General features: G+C 38.0%; 1 protein-coding gene across 8 annotated transcripts in view; it reads left to right on the top strand.

Moving 5' to 3' along the window:
- The window catches only part of APP (amyloid beta precursor protein), a 241,096-nt gene that overhangs the window by 155,481 nt on the left and 66,251 nt on the right, over positions 1-19,364 (top strand). For all 8 annotated transcript variants that reach the window (XM_017650815.3, XM_017650814.3, XM_017650813.3 and 5 more), the window contains 3 exons: positions 7,360-7,493; positions 12,217-12,291; positions 12,999-13,157. In XM_017650815.3, the coding sequence (XP_017506304.1) occupies positions 7,360-7,493; positions 12,217-12,291; positions 12,999-13,157 (368 nt within the window). The remainder of the gene's footprint in view (positions 1-7,359; positions 7,494-12,216; positions 12,292-12,998; positions 13,158-19,364) is intronic.

The following is a 19,364-nucleotide window of genomic DNA, read 5'->3' as shown; positions in this document are numbered from 1 at the left end:
ACATTCTGTAATACTAATGGAAATATGGTATTTTTATAAAGCTGCCAAGCATTATTAAAAGCATTTAAAAAAGGATGTGGTGGTACATTAAATTAAATGTCACATCAGTGCCAATAAAATGTATTAGACTGACAGATACGAGAAGCCACATCTTTGATATCCAGAAATGTTCAAGATAAAAAGAGTGGCTTTTCCTCTAATTGTTCCTGATAGTGAGAACCGTGAGATTGCGAAGAATTAATTTGCTCTGCAACTGGCATGTTTTTTAAAAAGCTCATTTACTCAGAACAGTAAAAAATGCTCATTATATGTGTGCCCTATTCGTTAGCTATTTCCAAAGAAGAGTAAGTAGATAATTTAGTAAAAAAGTTGGCAAAAATTTCCCATGGAAGGCCACAGAGTCAATATTTTAGGTTTTGCCAGCCATGTGGTCTCTAAGTACTCGACTGGGCAGCTGTTAAGTGTGAAAACAGCCACAGACAATAAGTGAACAAACAGAAAAGACATGTTCAAAAAAAACATAATTTACAAAAAGAGACCAGGGCTAAGAAGCCCTGGCTAAATAAAGCTATTACTTTTGAGCCCAGAATGTTCTGGTGCCAGCTGGGTATTGGGAGGGACACCTGCAAAACGAAGTACCCTACTTCCAATAACTTGACAGATTTATTGATGGGATGAGACCCAAGTATGTGATAAAATTTAATAACCACATAAAGTAAAATGTGCAAGTGTAGGGAAAGCTTGCTGTGGACAGCTGGAGGAAACGGAATTTATTTTATCCTTAAGACCTCCATAGAGGTTAACAGTTCCATTTGAGTTTTACTGCCAACAATTTCTATGGAAGCAGACAACACATTGAAGATTTTGACTTTTTGAACTCATCTACTGAATGTTGAGAAAGCTGGTCAGCCTTTTATGATCCAACATTAACATAGTTGAGAATAGCTTCTGACAAAATGACCAAAAAACAATAAACGAAGGTTAGGACATTCTAGATGCCAGTTAGTATCTCTTACTGCTTCACGTACGGTTTTTGATTCAGACTGGAAGTTGCTTTTAAATTTTGGTGCATAGTGCTAAATGGGATGTTGACATTGATAAAAATAATGCGAGCATTCATTCTTTCATGCTCATTTCACATATTTGACAAAATTCCCACGTCTGTACATGTCCATAAGACATAAAAAAGAAATGTAGCTTGACTAGAGTAAACAGCATAGATTACATTTTTATTACCTTATGTCCACATGATGCCCTGAGTGTCGGCCAACACTGATTGCACTGACTGTAAGTGTGATGCAAGAGCATGCCCGGGGAAAGTGCCTTTGTTCTGGTTTTAGACTCTAGTACCACATGTAAGGATCACAGACTTTATTTTCACATTGTGGATTGCTCTCCCCCAACTCAGACTTGGTTGGTGAGAGTGATAAATATTAGAGTTTAGAATGCATTAGGGATTCTAGTTATTTTGGAGGGAAATTGACTTTTTTTTCTTTGTTTTTAAAGTTGGGGTGGCAGTCTTCAAGCACTGCATGGTTTGAGTTAAACTTTCACATAAATCTTCCTTCATAGATTTATATTTCACGCATATATAAATTGTCCTCATTGCCACCTTTCCTATAAATCATAGCCATTTCACATGACGGTATTGCTTGCTCTGTATAAAAAGCGTTTGCAATGATAAGGCAATGACTTATATAAGTCTTAATTTACTTTCGTCTTCTGTTGTCAGTGCTATAGAGAGAAATTGCCTTTCTGCTGATTAAAGGACACTAACCAGATTTTGTCTAGACTCTAACATGAGTGTATCGACTAAATGCCATACACAGGCCTCTATTTAGGGAAACATTCCACTTGGTGGCCTCGTATAGATTAGATAGTCATACTTGTTACCGTTTCAAAGTGGGGTTATTCCTCGTGCAGCCTGAGCCCATTACAACTATAAAGTTATGTGTCACCCTAGCCATTGAGGAAATAAATGTCAAAGTGCTAGGGGCAGTTGTCCGAAGTCTCCAGTTTTGACTCCACATCCTTCATGTCTTTAGTGTGAATATTAAATGGAGTACTTACTCAGTGGTTATAAAGTCAGAGCTAAAATGAGTATTTGGTGCATACGCCGCTCCCTTGGGCGGTGCCTGTGATACAGAGGTCTGCAGGACGGCCAGGGAGAGTGATTCTTACCACATTTGGAAGATAATATCAGTTTTCAACTTGAAGTAACTTTTAAAATTGCAACATTTTCTCAGGGGAAGTTTTGCAGGAATGGCAATGTGTTGTTGGCATCACGTCTCCAATGATGGTGTTGTGTTTTGTGAGAGGAACACTGGGTGCAGCACCAGGGTCATTGGTAAACCAAAAGCAAATGCATTTTGCTCTACCCCCCACAAAAAAAAGACCCCGGAGTCTGACAGGGACTTTGAGGGGGTTACAATGTAAAGTGCAGTGCTGTGACAAGCACTGGTGTTTTCCTTCTTCAAACTGAGTGTGTGAAAACAATTTTTCCCTTAGCATTTGGTTACCTGTGGTTTAGGTAACAGAGTTTTCTGGTAAGAGAAAAGCAAATCTGTGATCCTTCTCATGTCTCTGTGTGGGGTTGGCGGGACCTTCCATGAGCACCCCTCACTACCTCCCCGCTACTTTCTCAAGCCACTCTCATCTTTTTATCTTTTACTCATAAAACATCTTTCTTCTGCTTTGTCCCTTAGAAACAGTGATCCTTTTAAAACACTTCACATCATGTCTTTCCCCTCCTCAGAAAAACTCCCATTGGCTTCTCTTAGTCCATACCATGGGTTCTGGGCCCATGTGACCTGTCCCCGAGTCTGTCTTGCTGCCCTCTCCCTTGCTTCTTGAGTTCTGGCCACACTGACCTTGCCTGTTCTGGAATTCTCCAGGCACACTCACCTCCTAGCACCTTTGTGCTCGTTTCTATCATCTGCCTATGTCTTTCCAGCAGGTAATTAGGAAGTGGGGCTTCAGCTCTTTGTGTAAATATCCTTCTCTGTTAGACCCAGCTTGGTCACCAACTTCTGCAGCAGTCTCTGCCTGACCTTCTTTGCCCTGCATTCCTGATTCTTCTCAGCTCTGCTCAGGTTTCCTTTCTCTCCATAACACAGATCACATTCTAACAATGGAATTTATTTTTATCTTTTTTTTCTTTTTGAGGTCGTGGTTTCTCTCACTACAATATATTTCCCCAAGAACAGGGTCTTTATTTTGCTCTTTAATTTCTCCCATGAGTCTCACATACAGTATCAAGGCAGCATAGCCTACATCTGAGATGCTGCTGCAGCTTCTCAAGATACTTCCGACCTCCCAGGGTTGCAAAAAAAACAAGGAAGAAGCATTCCTCGTGCAGAATGCCCCTGAACTTTTGGAAGCAGAATGTTCTCCTGAGGCAATAATGTGCTATGAATTGAAACTGCTTTCCTTTGCATTTTCTCCGTTTGGCATTACATTTAGACACCCATTCTCAGGATTAAAAGGTGTATGTCTTAACCATATTCCAGTCAATTGATAAGAATTCAGGTCTATTCAACCTGTGTTCAAGGCTGTAACAAGACTAAACCAGAAAAATCAGTATTACGGGTCATTTGAAAAGTTCAAAGCCCATGCATGCTGGTGGGAGTGCTGCCAAACATTTAGTCAAAACCTAGAGCTAAAGATAAAGATGTTCAGCTCTGAGTTTTAAGCCGCGTTTTCTGTAGAAAGGTGAATATACCGAGTGAGCTCGCATGCAGAAAGCACGAGTGCGCGTGTCTGAGCCGGGGCAGAGGTCTAAACAGACATTCAGTTTCACGCCCATGTCAACCTTCTCCTGACTCTTTTCAACCCACCAGCTGAACGTGGGTTGGAGGTCATTCACCAGATAACATTCGGGGCAGGAACAGCTGCGTGGTAGAAACAGGCTGACCAGTGCCATAAGGAAGCATGTTTTTTGCCAGTTCATGTTTTTCCATATTTAAACCAAACCCTTCCTAGTACCCCAGACATGTCGAGTCACCCTTTTCTGCTTTGAAGAGTAACCTTTTCATGGTGTACCTAATCCAAAACTCAGACTTACTGGTGTGTCCGGGAATAGGAGTAAGTATATTAAATGATAGTTTTTCCCCTCTGCATAGTTAATGTAATGGACTAATTTTTTCTTCTCTCCACATACTAAATGAGAACACATGTAAAAGTGGCTGGCATAGTAGATGCTGATGAATGGAGCCTGTTATTTCACCAGCTTGGAAATCTGAGCCCTTACCGCAATTCCTAAGGAATCTCAGAGGTCTCTGAACTGGATAAACTGCTTTGTGGCAGCTTTAAAAACACAACAAAAGTAAACCCTCATAAAGCCAGTTTGTTTCCATTTTCTAAGTAAAGTGACCTGCAGTATACAGCTTCCTGTTCCCCTGTGCCCTGGAGTACACCCTGGCAGTCCCTGAGCTGCCATGTTCCCAAAAGAAAGCATCCTGAAAGGGTAGGGACATAGGGTCCAGGATTTCCTGCCCTTGACCATCATTCTCTGTACCAACTCCTTCTTAAAAAGTTCTCCCCTTCCTCCTCATCAGCTGCAGAGTAATGATAATGAAACACTGAATTCATTCTAAAATACCAAGATGTACCATTTTTCTCTCCTTGACTGGACAGTGAGCTGGTTGGCTGGTTGATAATGAATGCAGGAAAATTCCACACTAATTGAGTTGGGAGGTTAGTATGAATGGCTAAAAGTTTGAATTAAAGATTGAGAGAGAGAGAGCTTTTCTTAAAGTCCTCAACTAAAGTAAGCATGGGCCGCCACTTCACTAACAGGGATTTACTCAAAGGAGAAATATTTGATTAAATGGAATAAGGCTGTAGCGCAGTATTCCAGGTACCTAAGAAAGGTTTAATACCTGAAATATTCTTAATCCTATTAAATACACCTTGTATGCTCACTTCTTTATTCTTTTATTCTTAATATTGCAAAGCTACATTTCAACTTAGGCTAATGAGGTTACAATGACTCAGATTTTAGTGTCTCTCTCCATCCTGTAAAACAGAAGACAATATTTGCAAATTGTTAAGAGTTGGAGAACCTTTCTACATATTTAGTAACTTTTATAGTTCTAATTTTCCAAAGAGAGCCATGTTACAGTTACATCATTTAGAGCTCAATGGCTGTCCTGATCAGGGAAGGCAACCTTGAAACATTTATACATTTTCATTTGTTCAGAATGTGAAATATGGTTTGCCTAATTTTGTCATTCTGCCAGATTGCATTATGTCCCAAGAACTTTAATTTGTTCTCCTCTGAGCTGTAACAATAAGGATGAAAAAATAATTAAAACCATGGGAAGGAAATGTAAAATGTTGAATACCACTTCCATTTCAAATTGGGTAAATGATTAAGGTAAATGTACTTGCATATCAATTTGCAATTATGTAGAAAACATTTACCTTTTTTTGTATAAAAGATTTTAAGTTGAAAAATAATTTTTCACTCTTAAAAATTAAGGACTCATTTTCAATAATTTCAGCTTTTTATGTGGGTCATGCCAAAGATATTTTGTTAGAAAAATGCACTCTTTTTCCTATAGTTGGTACTTCAAGGTCCTCTGTGTAGTTCATTTTCAACAATGTAAAGTAAAAGCGGCTTGTTTTCCTGCAGTTTGCATAAGCTTGAGGATTAGAATTAGGATGTGATAGACAAAAGTGAGAAGGGCACTGACATGAAGTACCCTGTGTGCCACCTTGTCTACAGCGTGACAATACCCCATGTCAGTTTTCCCAACACTCCTAGAACACTGGCATGACAGATGAAGAAACTGGGACATAGAGCACTTAAGTTCCTTGCCCTGGGTCACGACTACTCTAAGACTGAAATCAAGGTGTGATTGAAATCAAGCTATGCCTAATGGCAAAGTTCATGCTCTTTCAAACTTCTCCCTTTTCCTGCTGAAATACTCTCCCTCATCTACTGTGTAGAAGATGGGGACAGATATTTTGCAGTACATACACCATGTGCCAATTCCAGATCAATTGACTCAAAATCCCCTGGTGGGGGAAGGAAGAGTAGACACAAGTATTTTAAGAAATAATTCCAAGAATATGCCCCATCTCCTTCCTTCCACTTGAAAGCAGCATGTATACAGGCACTTAAACTGCTTTTATTTTCTTAAAAGTACTTCTTAAACAGTGAATGCCATAGAAGGGAAGAAATCAGATCAAGTATTTCTCTTTAAAGATATTAATTAATTATTACAAAAAAAGCCTTCTGGTTTTGGTTCAAATCTTGGAGCCTTTGAGTTGTTAAGATTCCAGGTATTTTCTTGAAACATGTATAAAAAGAAGTTTATCTTAGGGCTTAGTTCCAAAATTATTTACCATAATTCTCTTTTAAGCCCTGTTTGGGATATTATATCTCAAATACAATAGTCAAGAGATTAGATAAAATTAGTGAAGAATATTTAGACCATTGGTGATATGTGAGTAATCTTTCAGATAAAACCCATTAATTTGACCCAAGGATATAGTAAAAAACCTAATTTCATTTTTTTGGTTGAACATGCTCTCTTCTTTAAATCAAAATCTTTTTTTCTTGTTTTTAATATAAGCTCACAAATGCTCTGAATTCTCACTCAGTATTACACTGATCTTTTGGAAAATGCTTGTATAGGTAGTATAATTCACTCGGTTTAGGAGTTAAGACATTTTTGTTTCATAGTACACTCTTCTATTAGTTGAATTCAAAATAAAAATCACTTTCTTTTTGGTAACTAGTATAATGAATTGATTGACTATTGCCAGATTTCGTGAAGGCAGAAAGGTCCTTTTGTGATTTCAGAAATGCATTTATTGATGCTTACAGGGTTTTTGCTGGCTTTTCAGATACTTCTCCCAAAAGAATGCTTTGTAATCAAGATATCTGGAATATATAATGTAGATTTTACCTTTATTCTGAGGTACAGTTTCTCTGCAAAGGCTAATTTTGAGATTTCTTTGTTTCTGTAGGAATCTTTAGGTGAAGTATTAATAATATAATTTACTTTCAAGATTACAAAGGTTAATCTAGCAAAGCATAGGGATTTGGGACACTTCTGTATTAAACAACCATTTTTGCTCTTGCTCATGCTTGTTTTGCAAAGAATTTAAAATATATTATAACTGCAAAATGGACTGTTTTAAAGATTTTCCTTTACCTTCTACTTGAAAGGGACGAAACATCCTTACTGTGCTGCACAATGTCTGGGAGTGTTCTCTTAAACAGCATTAACATTTTATATGTGCTTCTTTACTAAATTCTCTTTTCTGGGATAAATGGAAAATATGGCTTTCTTTGAATGATTGGATATTCTGCTTCTCTTCTTAAACGCCTTCTTTTCCACTGTATAGTTCCTACAACAGCAGCCAGCACCCCTGATGCCGTTGACAAGTATCTTGAGACACCTGGAGATGAGAATGAACACGCCCATTTCCAGAAAGCCAAAGAGAGGCTGGAGGCCAAGCACCGTGAGAGAATGTCCCAGGTAAATGTGACTAAGTCCATCAGCCCTGCAATAAAGGGGTCATCTGGACTTGCCTCTGCCTGTGAGTCTCCCCAGGAGCCCTGTGGCTGATGAATGCCTAAGAGTGGGAAGGAGTCTTTAATTCCATCCAGATCTGTAAAAACATAAAGTCTTAATTTTAAATGTTTGCTCTATCAGTACTGGTTTAGGGTTTGGGGAATCCTCCTTATGCATGCCACCTAGGAAAGACCAAGTTATACTAAGGATAATAGAATTTGTAAGCAAAAGTTAAATTACGTCTGCAACATTCCTATGGTTTTATTACTCTGTGTATATGGAGTCCTGTAACCATGATGTTGTAAATTAAAATCCCTTGAAGTGTTGTGTAGTGAAGATGAATATTTTTGTATTAGATACCAAATTATTATAACTTTGAACCTAGCATTTCGTACAAAGCTAATTCATAGGACCATAGGAACTTACAACTAAAGTGAGCCATAGTGATCATTTCATCTAGTCCCATAAGTGATAGATAATGTCGCAGAGAGGTTCAAGAGTGGTTTTTCACTCTAGAACAAAGCAATGTAAGTAACTCAGAGCTGGCCCTTAGAACATGAACCTTTCTTGCTCCTAGTCCAGTGCCCCTTTCATGACACTGTGCTGCAAACCCTTGGGTGATTTTGTGGGGTATTTTTTTTGTTTTTCTTAGCAGATTCTTTATGAAACAAATTAAAAAATGACTTGTGTCTAGAGCATAGCTAATTTATTTATTTAAGCAATGCCTAAACCAAGAACTGATTTATTAGAGTTAGAAAATACTGAAAATGTTAGCCCTGTCTCAGATTCTTCATTCATTCATTCAGTAAATACATATCCAGTTCTTACTTGCCTGTTCCAACTTGCAGTTTATACACTTCAGAGTGAACATGAAGAAGAAGTAGGAAAAGTCAGACTTAAGGAAACAAATGAGTGAATGAAAAAAGCTACCAGGTTCAAGCCAGTCATTCTTTTTTTGCTTTTAATATTCTATGCTGAATGTTAGAATGTATGATATTTAGCACAAATATTTGAAAGGTCTCATGGTAAGACATTAAATAGAATTCATGAAATTGTCTGGCATGTATTTTCTAAGCTCATAATAAGTCTTGAGTAGACTACATTAATCATACCATTTTGTTGTCTGTATCTCCTGATGTTTTGGTATCCGGGGCCTTAGGAGCCCTATAGGGAGACTGCCTGCCCCAGGACTGGCCAGTTCCTAGAGGCAGCAGATGGTTGGCCTGCAAGTGTGCCTTTCGCATGCCTACCAACCGCTCCAAAGCCCATGAGCCAAGCTCCTTTCATTATCTCTCGGTCTTATACTCCAGCCCACTGCCCACCTGCCCTGCTCACTCCAAGTCTGGACACTAGACTTGGCCCCTGCATGGCAACTCCAGTGTTCCTACTCCTTCCACCTCTGCTGCTGTCTGCAGCATCAAACTGCTACTCTGGTTCAGCCTCTCTGCTCAATGCACACTCAGCTCATCTTGGACTTCCCTTTGTTGCCATCATTGCCTTCTGGAAGTGCCCTCCCGCTCTTGTTCACATTGCCAGATCTCACCCATTTTTTATACCCCACAGTCCTCGAAATGGGACAGGCACTCACTGCTCTTTTCACTTAGCTCTGAATATTTGCTCCCCAGTTTCAGATATATATGTTTCAGATATTATGGATTTCTCCTAGAATAGTAACTTAATTTTATTAGCTCATCTATTTAACCCATGTTTTAGTTTATACAAGTTTTTGTAGATTTTCTTCATCTTCCAGTTATTTTCTGTGTCTGAGATAAGAGGTGTTATACTGGAGCATACCTTACTGTCCTCTACATCCCAGTGGTCAGAGGAAAGTGAGATGCCTGAGGTCAACATTTATCTTCATAATCTATGGTACTGAGATTCTGGGGACTGTTTGACTTTGAACCTGCCTGCCTCTTAAATCTCTATGTATTAGTTGTCATTCTCTCTGCACTTAAACAACCAAGTCTTTAAAGATCTATAAATCTTGATAATACTGATACTTGTGCATGCAGTGAAAAATTGCTTTATAAGAAAATATAGAGCAACTGCAAAGCCCAGATCCTGAGAATTTTAATTGATTTTCACTATAATTTTTGTGATACTTGCTTTCTTGTAGCTACAGAAGATTTGGGGTTTTTTGTATTTTGGAGTTTTATCGTTGGGGCTCATGATAACTCTAAATTTGTAAATTTCTGTTGCGGTATGTTATGAATAGTATTTTAAAAATATAAGACTAAGCAATCTATATGAATGCCTATTACTGTATAATTATAAAATAAATAGTATGTATATATTAAGAATTTAATGATTTAATATATCCTTAAAATGAGGTTCTTCAAAATGAAAGTTAATCTTTCTCTGAATTTATTATTTTTAGGATAAACATCAATATCTCAGAAAAACAGCACTTTTTCCTATTACCAAATATAAATAAACTTAGCTCACCTTTTAGATTTGCCATTTAGCAATGGCAAATGGGGCCATAGGGGACAAAAGCATGGCCTTCAGAGCCACAAAGATCTTGGTTTATGTCCTTCCTTCTCCATTCTCTTTTCCTGCATGACCTTGAGCAGGTAACTTAACCTGGTCCATAAAATGGGGTTAACCATGGCTGTTTTAAGGAATCAGTTAAATGAGATAGATTGTTTATTTAAAGCCGTTAATATAAGGGTCTGGTATGTAGCAAGTCAGCAGTAATGGCCCTGTTACCTGTAATCAGTGTACCTCAGTGGATGTCACTGTTCCAAGAGATGTTGAACCTACGGTGTGTGTTTTTCTTGCAATTGGCAGGCCTAGAGAGCATAATAGAGGTGAATGGTTCTATTCACCTACAACATATATAAAGTGGGTGTAGGATGTTGTTAAATTGAAATCTGAAAATCAAAATTTGATTCGAATTCTATAGTAGTGTTTATTTTCAATTCATTAGTTAGGTAAATCTCCTTCATCATTCCAGATTTTCCCAGCTCAAAGCATACAGTCCAGGTTCTGAATATGCAAGATGAGATGGTAAAAATGTAAAGGCCATGTGGGAAATCAGTTTTCACATTCCAATAAAACATTTGGCTTCTCTCTAAAACTAATTTTGAGATCCCTGTTTGAAGAATTTGTTGGTAGATACCACCACATTCTCGAAAGCAGGAAATTGAAATGTTCTTATTGCAAACCTTATTTTATCTATAAAGCAAAAGTAGTCTTCAAGAGCCCCCCTCCTCACAGGTTCCCTTCAGTAACCCTGGGAGGACACCAAAGCATCTGGGACAGTGTGTTCTTTTCTTTTGTATTCTGTTACTGTTCATAGCAGGGGGGCATTTGTCCCAATTTTTTTGTGGACCTTTTACTTTATTTTTTATATGATCTTCAAGTACAAGAGAAAATCCTTTCCATCCTATTTTCTCTGTAATTTCATGAAAACAATGTGGGGAAGCTCATCTTATATCTTATCCAACAGATTAATGCTCATAGACAATAAAATGATTCATTAAAACCCCACATGGTGATTTGATGTGGTATTATCTCAAAAAGTCCCCTATCAGTAGCTATTCATTCCAAGCCTCTTGAAGGAAGGATGTCAGAAAAATCTACTTCTTAGGGATAAATAGCTATATATAGCAGGCTCTTCAAGTATGGAAGTCAGATTCTGTTAAGCCTTGTATGTGCACAAAGTATGCAAGTACCCATCTGTCAACAGACTGTTATTTTGCTTGGTTAATGTTTTGTTCTTCATTTTACCAGCTCAGGTATGAGTTACATTTAAAAAAAAAACTCCCCTTGACAGCAAATAGTCTACTTGAAAAGGCAGCCATAGGTGGTAAGAATCTGAGATGGCTTCCTTTCATCGGTGTGCACGACTGCAGACTTTGCTCTCTGCACTCAAATCAGTGAGTGAACTTCTCTCGGGGTCTTCTTGGGTGATCAAGGATAAGAGGAGGAAGCTCTATTTTCCTACAAAACAGATTTGTCTGGTTACTTAATTAGCATTATTGCCAAGAACACATTTTGCTACAATCAGAACATTATAATGTGTAATGTCTTGGGATTTCTAGAGGGATTCAGGGTATTCTTTGCTAATAATGAGAGTTGTCAAGCTAAAGGCCCTAATGACCCATTAGTTCTTCAGTGGGGCAGATCTTAGGATTTCTCTGACAGCAGAAATCTTCTTTTCCTTCTTCCATTATATACTTCTTTTTGGCACTGTGTTTATGGGATGTGTACACACATAAAATGTTACGTATGCTTTTCCCCCCGTAATGTTCAAAAAATAGTTCAAAATTTCACAATTTGCTTTCACAAAAGACTAAAACCAGTGTGTTCAATTTAATGTTAGGAAACCTTGTTCAAGCAATAAATGCCTTTTATCCATCATCGACATTTGTGCACATCAAATAAAATGACTTTCGACCATCTTGCAGAAAAGGAAAAAGACCAACTTGGTTTCAAAGAGCCCTATTCCTGCAGAAAATGTGAACATTTATGTGTAATATGCTGCTATGTTAGATTATTTACATCTTAGTGGGATGTCAAATATTATTGGGATAGGAATGGAATATGATAATTTATTTTAATGTTTAAAATGACAAATATAGAAGAAAAACATAATCTCATTAAATCTATATTTAATCTAATTAAATCTATATTTGGAAAAAGAATTGATAATTTTAAATTCAAATGTTTTCTTATTGTGTAGGTCATGAGAGAATGGGAAGAAGCTGAACGTCAAGCAAAGAACTTGCCTAAAGCTGATAAGAAAGCAGTTATCCAGGTAAAACCTGAGCCCCCTTTTCCACCAAGTTGCATGTGCCCACAACCCATTTATTAAGTACCTACAGATTTCCAGCACCCACTGTAACCTCATGTATGATTGTTCATATTCCCGACAATTTGGATTATTGCTAATCATTGTCTAGTAATTCAGTCGCTTAAATCCTGCTTTATATTTGCTCCCAGTTAGCTCAAGTTATAACTCATTTCCATAAAACTCTTACTGTTACTTGCAGTCTACTTTTTATCAATAATATCTTTTTGGTGGTTGCTATAATTTGCGGCTTCTTCCCTTTACAAAAATCATGTGAGAGTTAGAATATTTTACTGGACTCATTCTCAAAATTACCTTAAGGTAACTGCAAGGATATCATGGTCATTTTCTTAAAATACTTCGAGTAAGAGGAATTTTTAAAATATGCAATATAACTTAGAGTTTCAACAATACATAAATTTACCCTACATTATGGCTAGTCAAATAAGTCTTCAGGGACCATATAAAATAATGATTTACAATGAGAACTTAGATTTGGGGATGCAGTGCAGGAAAAGGAGATAACCCATAAAACATGTTGAATTAGTCAAGCTGTTGGAATGACTGAAATCTTTGAAATGAAATAGGGGTATCTCTTTTAAAAGGCTTGAATTTTCTGCCCCGTCCTACTTGCTCAGTTCCCGATTAAGATGTGTATGTGTTTGTGATGGCAGCATTTCCAGGAGAAAGTGGAATCTCTGGAGCAAGAAGCAGCCAACGAGAGACAGCAGTTGGTGGAGACGCACATGGCGAGAGTGGAAGCCATGCTCAATGACCGCCGCCGCCTGGCTCTGGAGAACTACATCACTGCCCTGCAGGCTGTGCCCCCTCGGGTAAGTCTCGCCAAGGTCTCCCTTCCCAGCTCACTCCAGGGCACAGCACACACAGTAGGCTTGCAGACACCAGAGACTAAAGGCTGTAAGAAAAAAATCTGGAGAAATGCCATGAGCACCATTAATTCACAAATTAAACTTGAGTCCATTCTATCTTGAAGGCCCAAGGGTCACAGGGCAGCTGCCTCTGCAGGGTCGTCTCAGCATAGTAGGTACTCATACCTGTACACAGAGGAGTCAGAGAAGCTTCCCAGGGACTCAAAGTGCCAAACCTGACTGGAGTTGATACACTTGGGGGTAGTAACAATTCATGGTAGAGCTGAAGTCAGGGAACCACAAACACTGTAAGGACTTTCCTTGTAACCGAGCCCAGCTCCCTCATCATGTGTGATGTAACTGAGGTCAAGTGACTTTTCAAATAATCATGCTAGGACAGAGGATATTACATCATTTCACATACATTTCAATAACCTTACAATAGAGAACTTCCATTTCCCCTTTCCCAATCTTAGTGGGCTCTTGTTTTCATGCTTTTTTCATGCTACATTATTGTTATTTTTCATTAAACAATTAACAGTTTTAAACAATAAGAAAAACATTTCCCTATAATGTTACCATTTCTGGTGCTCTTCCTTCCTTCTGTAGATCCATCTGAAATCATTTTCCTTCTAACCAAAGGACTTCCTTTAAAATTTCTTTTAATGCATATGAACTGGTGAAGAATCCTTTTGCTTGGGTGTGTCTGAAAACATCTTTATTTCACCTTTGTTTTTGAAAGACATTTTTGCTGGCTATAGGATTCCAGGATGAAGGTTTTTTTTTTTTTTCAACCACCTAATGATGATATTCCATTGTAGTCATACTTGCATTGTTTCCAGCAAGAACACCAATAACATCCTTTATGTCTCTAAATAATGTATCTTTATTTAATCTGGCTACTTTTAAGATTTTCTCTTCATCATTAGTTTTGGGCATTGTGATTATGATAGGCTGTGGTGTATTTCAATCTGCCAGTAATCACATCTGACTATTTTCATCTCAAACATTGTAGCTTTCATATCTAGACGTTTAATGTGGGCTTTTTTTTTATTCCATATCTTTACTTACTTTCTTGAACCTATGGAATGCATCACAGTAACTCTTACTATCCTTGGTTACTACTTCTAACACCTGTGTCAGCTGTGTGTTGCTTTTGATTGATTTTTCTTCATTTTGCTTGATATTTTCTGTGTCATTTCATTCTTAGTAATTTTTATTGGCTGTCAAACATTGTGAATTTTACTTTGTTGAGTGCTGGATATTTTTGTATACCTATAAATATTCTTGAACTTTCTCCTATAATGTAGTTAAATAACTTGGACACAGTTTGATTCTTTTGGGTTTGCTTTTCAGATTTATTAGGTGGGATCAGAGCAGTTATCAGTCTATGGCCAGTTACTTCCCAATACTGAGGCAAGATCCTTGTGAGTAATCCACCGTGCATGTTGAGGTTTTCCATCCAGGTGGTGGGAATAAGTACTGTTTTGACCCTGTGTGACCATCAGAACTGGTACTTTTAATCCTTTTGGATGGTTCTTTCCCACAGCCTCCGTTGGTTTCTTTCACATGCGTGCACTGATCATTAGTGAGCTGCATCCGCAAGGGGCCTCATCTGCAAATCTCCGGGTTCTCCCTCTAAACAGCTCCCACCTCTCCAGTACTCTCCTGTGACTGCTAGCCACCTTCATCTCCCCAGACCTTCCCTCCATATCTTCAACTGCAGGAGTCCACACGCCTCTGCCAGGGTTTCTCACACATGGAGCCACAGCTTGGAAGCTCCGTGCAGTAAGCTTGGACAGTTAAAAAGTTCACCTCATTTGTTTACTGTTCCTCAGTGTTCACTGCCCCTTCACGTGATGTCTGACATCTTGCATGAACATAGTTCTATATACATTGTCCATTTTTTAGTTGTTACAGGCGGCAGGGTGTTCCTGTTACTTGATCTTGACCGAAAGTGGCAGTCTGTGTGTACATTATGTCACTAAACCAGAGCAACGCACTTGTATTCTCTTCGTCATTTTGATTTTTCTTGCTGTACTAAAGTTACAGTGCAGAAAGCTCTGAGGAACCATAAAAGAGTTTTGGTGCTCCTCCAGATAACAAGACAGCATCCTCTTCTCCTGATGACATCACTGAGATTGAGTAGCTGGTCCAGGGCGGCACTGCTAATAATGGGCAGGGTGGAGCTGTGAATCACTCCGGCTGCACTGCCTTCCTACCAGACCATGCTTCCTCTCTGAACAAAATGTCTTTGAAAAGAATATTCACATTAGCATTTTCATTTTCTATTCAGAAAAAAATCTCTTTCCTAGCACTCCTCAACAAAATTCTGTTTATGCCTGTATGGAGAAAAAATTCCTTGGTTACTCTCTTATTCTAGAGGACTCAATTTTGGGGGTGAGGCCATTGAGATCATGTCCCAGAGCAGGGCCAGATGCTGGGTATTGAGACCAGAATCTTAATAGCTGACATTTACTGAGGCATTCCAGCTGAAAGCTCATTCTCTGAAGTAAGGTTTTTGCTAAATGGTCACTGACAGAGCTAAAAATAAGATGAGGAATGAATGGTGTCTTTTAACAAATGGACATTTCATATCTTCTGGTTCATTCCCATCAGCCATCACAGGAAGGATAGTGGCAAGAAGAATGGTGGCCAGAGCTTCCTGTGCTATCAGAGAGGGTAACTTCAGGTTAGTTGTAATTATGCTTGTTCCGCATCTGTTGATCTCTCCCTAGAATGAGACAGCATGTTTATTTGAAATAAAAATTAGAAACTGGACAGGGAGAACTGTTTAGTATATGAAAACAAAATCAGATTGTCATCGTTTCTTCCCAGGATTTCTTTTGAATTCTTACCCAGAAATGTGTAAAACTCTCCCATGTTATAAAAACTGTGGCTGACTCCTCACAGGTCTACCGTCTTGGCCTTACCTGCCATTTTTGTTAAGTTACTGTCTTTGAGAGTTTTGTTTAAATTTTAACATATACCTTTGACATGGCACTTAGCTTTGAACTTTGAAAAATGCAAGAGAATTCTAAATCTTCTCTTGAGGGCTTTGATAAACTATTGTTGAAAGTCATAAATCAAGATCTTGCCTATTGCTGCCTGAGGAGAATCACATCTTATATTGGAGCCATAAATATTTCTGAGATCTCTTGCATACCTAACACAGTACTTGGAAAATATGAAATATTCAGTAAATATTAGTTGAATGTAAGGAAATGAATTACTCAACATGTTTTTTCTGTGGATTCTATAGCTGATACCACTCTGCAAAATAACTACCCCTTAACCCTGACCACATCCTACCATACAGTCCCAGAATTCAAAAATGCATGAATCTGAAACCATGGATTGTTTTCATGCAGTCTGTTTGAAGCTCCGTTTTAATCCATACTTATTTCTATATTTTTAAACCCAAGCTTGGTGGTATTATGTGATCTTTGTTTTTCTGAAGCTAGAATGATATTTATAAGTCTCTCTGTGTATGCATTTTATGTTCCAAACTTCTTTTTTTCAATTAATTACCTACCTCCTGGGCTGATACACTGAAAAGCCAATCTTAAAGGGCATTGTTTGAATCATATTTAGAATTTTATATATAGACACACACGTACTTCAAATATTCAATATAGTTATAACAGTTTTATTTTCCCCAGGAATAAAAAGAGAATACAGTTGTGTCTTTGCATCTAGGAAAAGCTCAGTATGTAAAGGGCTGGTGATTCTTCTGAGGATCAGTTCCTTCAATTTTTTTACTCTTCTGAAACTTTCCTTGGAAAATCAAGGAATTATCCTTCTTTTTTTCCAAGAAATGTTAAATTCCCCTCCAAGGTGGCGTCAGACATGGCTTCCATCACCCTTGGAGGCCTCCAAGCTACCAAACTTAAAGACTAGTCAGAACACAGTTGTCATCGTTTAACGACCAGCTTTCCCCCTGGGTTTCTGGCTTATGTTATCAGAGCTCATATTCAAGCAACCCGTGGCCCGACGAAATAGGAGCTAAATACCATCAGAGCCTTCCCTGTTGTAGCTCTCAGGGTTCTACTTCGTAGACAAAGAGGTGATGATATTGCCTGAAGCTCAGCGTTCTCTGTAATAGGAAAATAAACTGGGCTGAAGTAGGGTCTCTTCCAGTTAAACTAAAGGCTGGATAGCAACTTAAAAGAAACTTTCCATTTTAGGATTATGTCCAGAAACAATTAGGAGCTTCTAATTAGTAAGCATTGAAATGTTTGAAAGATGAGAGATGAATAGCCAAAACTTTCTTTGTTAATTCTGAGATTTTGGATGTCTTCACAGATACTTAGTCTAAATCTTCCATTAGACAACATCCTAATTATTATCCTTATGTCAACAACTTTGAAGCATTTTGTAAGTGTGAGAACTAAGAAATATTTCCATATGTATTTGTCTCTCTGTGTGCCAGTTCATGGTATTCTGTTCTTTGCAGGTGCTCATGACTGCAGCCACCTTATCCATACTAAAGTTAATTTCATGCTTGTGTCTGATGCTTCACACGCAGACTCAACATTTGAGTAAAAAAAAACATTGGCAATATTTTCAGTACCCACACCCTTTCCTTTCTTATTTAAGATTAGTTCAGCCAAATGTTAAAGTTCTCCTGAGATTCCTGAAAACCTCTTCATCAAATTTTTTGGTAGAACTTTAATATAGTAATTTGTGAGACTTACCATGAAGGAGTGTCCCTTGTCCATAAGCTGAGGTGCTGCTCAAATCTATTTGGTGAATTCTAATGGCAATCCATGCATGTGTCGTAGCAGGCAGGCTCATGGTGGCATGAGGAGGTTCCAACTAAGTCAGTCTCTAGCCAGCATGGATGTTGGTGTAACTATACATTTTATGAAGCAAAAAGAAATTGAGGTGCTAAACTTAGCTGTTTTAGTTTTTCTGTGATTCTGCTAACTTCCCTTCTTACAAGCCTTCATTTTCAGCTACTCACTTTTGATCACAAAAGAAATATGAAGCATTCATAGAATGTATGTATTTCCATTTATAGATACCATATATCTCCAAGATAAATATGATACATCTATAACTCAATATAATGGGTAGTAAATAAATTAAAAATGACTTGCTGAGTATGAGTAATATGTTTTAAGCATTCTCCCTTGAGTTTTGAATATAATCAAAATTTTCCAAAGCTGATCAGAAGGTACTTAACAGTTAAAAGCCTGCTAGGTTGAAAATCATCTTTGTGGAATGTAAATAATTTTCCTATACTCTAGTCATGCATTCACCATTCATTTATTTTTAATTGATATCTGTAAAAATTTGTGGGTGCAGGGGGACTCACTAACCTGAGAGCTTTTAAGGACAGGCCCAGTAACAGTGAGTGAAAAGAAAAATGGGAGAATTAGCATTTATTGAACAAAATCATGTAAACTTTGATAACTGGTTTGCATGCTATTCCAGTCACACTCAGTATAACCTCTCTACCTTACCTTGAATCACCAAGCTCAATAGACGGATCTTGCTGAAGACCAGCGGGAAGTATGTAACTACAGGCACTAGCTTTCTGTTTTTAATTGAATTAACTTAAATAGAAAATCAAGAAGAATGTAGAAAAGGCATTAACTTGAAAGCTGTCCTGTGCCTCAGAGACCATTTTCACCACCCAGATTCCCTCAACAGCAGAACCTTACTTAGTCACTGCCTTCAAAGTCAGAATAGCTCTTCACTGGATGCTGTCAAAACGTGGAGAGCCAGGATGTCATATTTCATTCCAGCAAAGGTTGAGTGTACATATTTATATTTTGATACCTACTCTCATTTCATCCTTAAAAATGAAAACAAGTTTTCTACTTGGCATGGTATTGTTTACCTTCTTATATTCATTTTAAGCTACAAAAAAATAATCACTTCTGGGCTCTTGAAAAGAAAGGAACGTGGATAGATCTCGCAGTAGACTTTAAAAATGTAGCTCAGCTCCTAACTTTAATGATAAACATGGCTGTGATTTGAAGGTTCCCACAGAAGTTTCCCAAATGTTTTTGTTTCGTTTGTTTTCAGATTTTGCTTGCAGCAGCGAGGAGGCATGTAAAATGCTAAAGGCCAACCTGGCAAAATAAACTCAACCCAGGCCCATCAAAAGCAGGAAGAGATTTAACTCTCTTAAGTGTGTTTTTTAAACCTGCCCACAGAGAT

Source organism: Manis javanica, chromosome 3, assembly GCF_040802235.1.
Source record: "Manis javanica isolate MJ-LG chromosome 3, MJ_LKY, whole genome shotgun sequence".
Taxonomy (NCBI): Eukaryota; Metazoa; Chordata; class Mammalia; order Pholidota; family Manidae; genus Manis; species Manis javanica.
The sequence above is the reverse complement of the archived record's forward strand: the minus strand, read 5'-3'. Positions and strand labels throughout refer to the sequence as shown.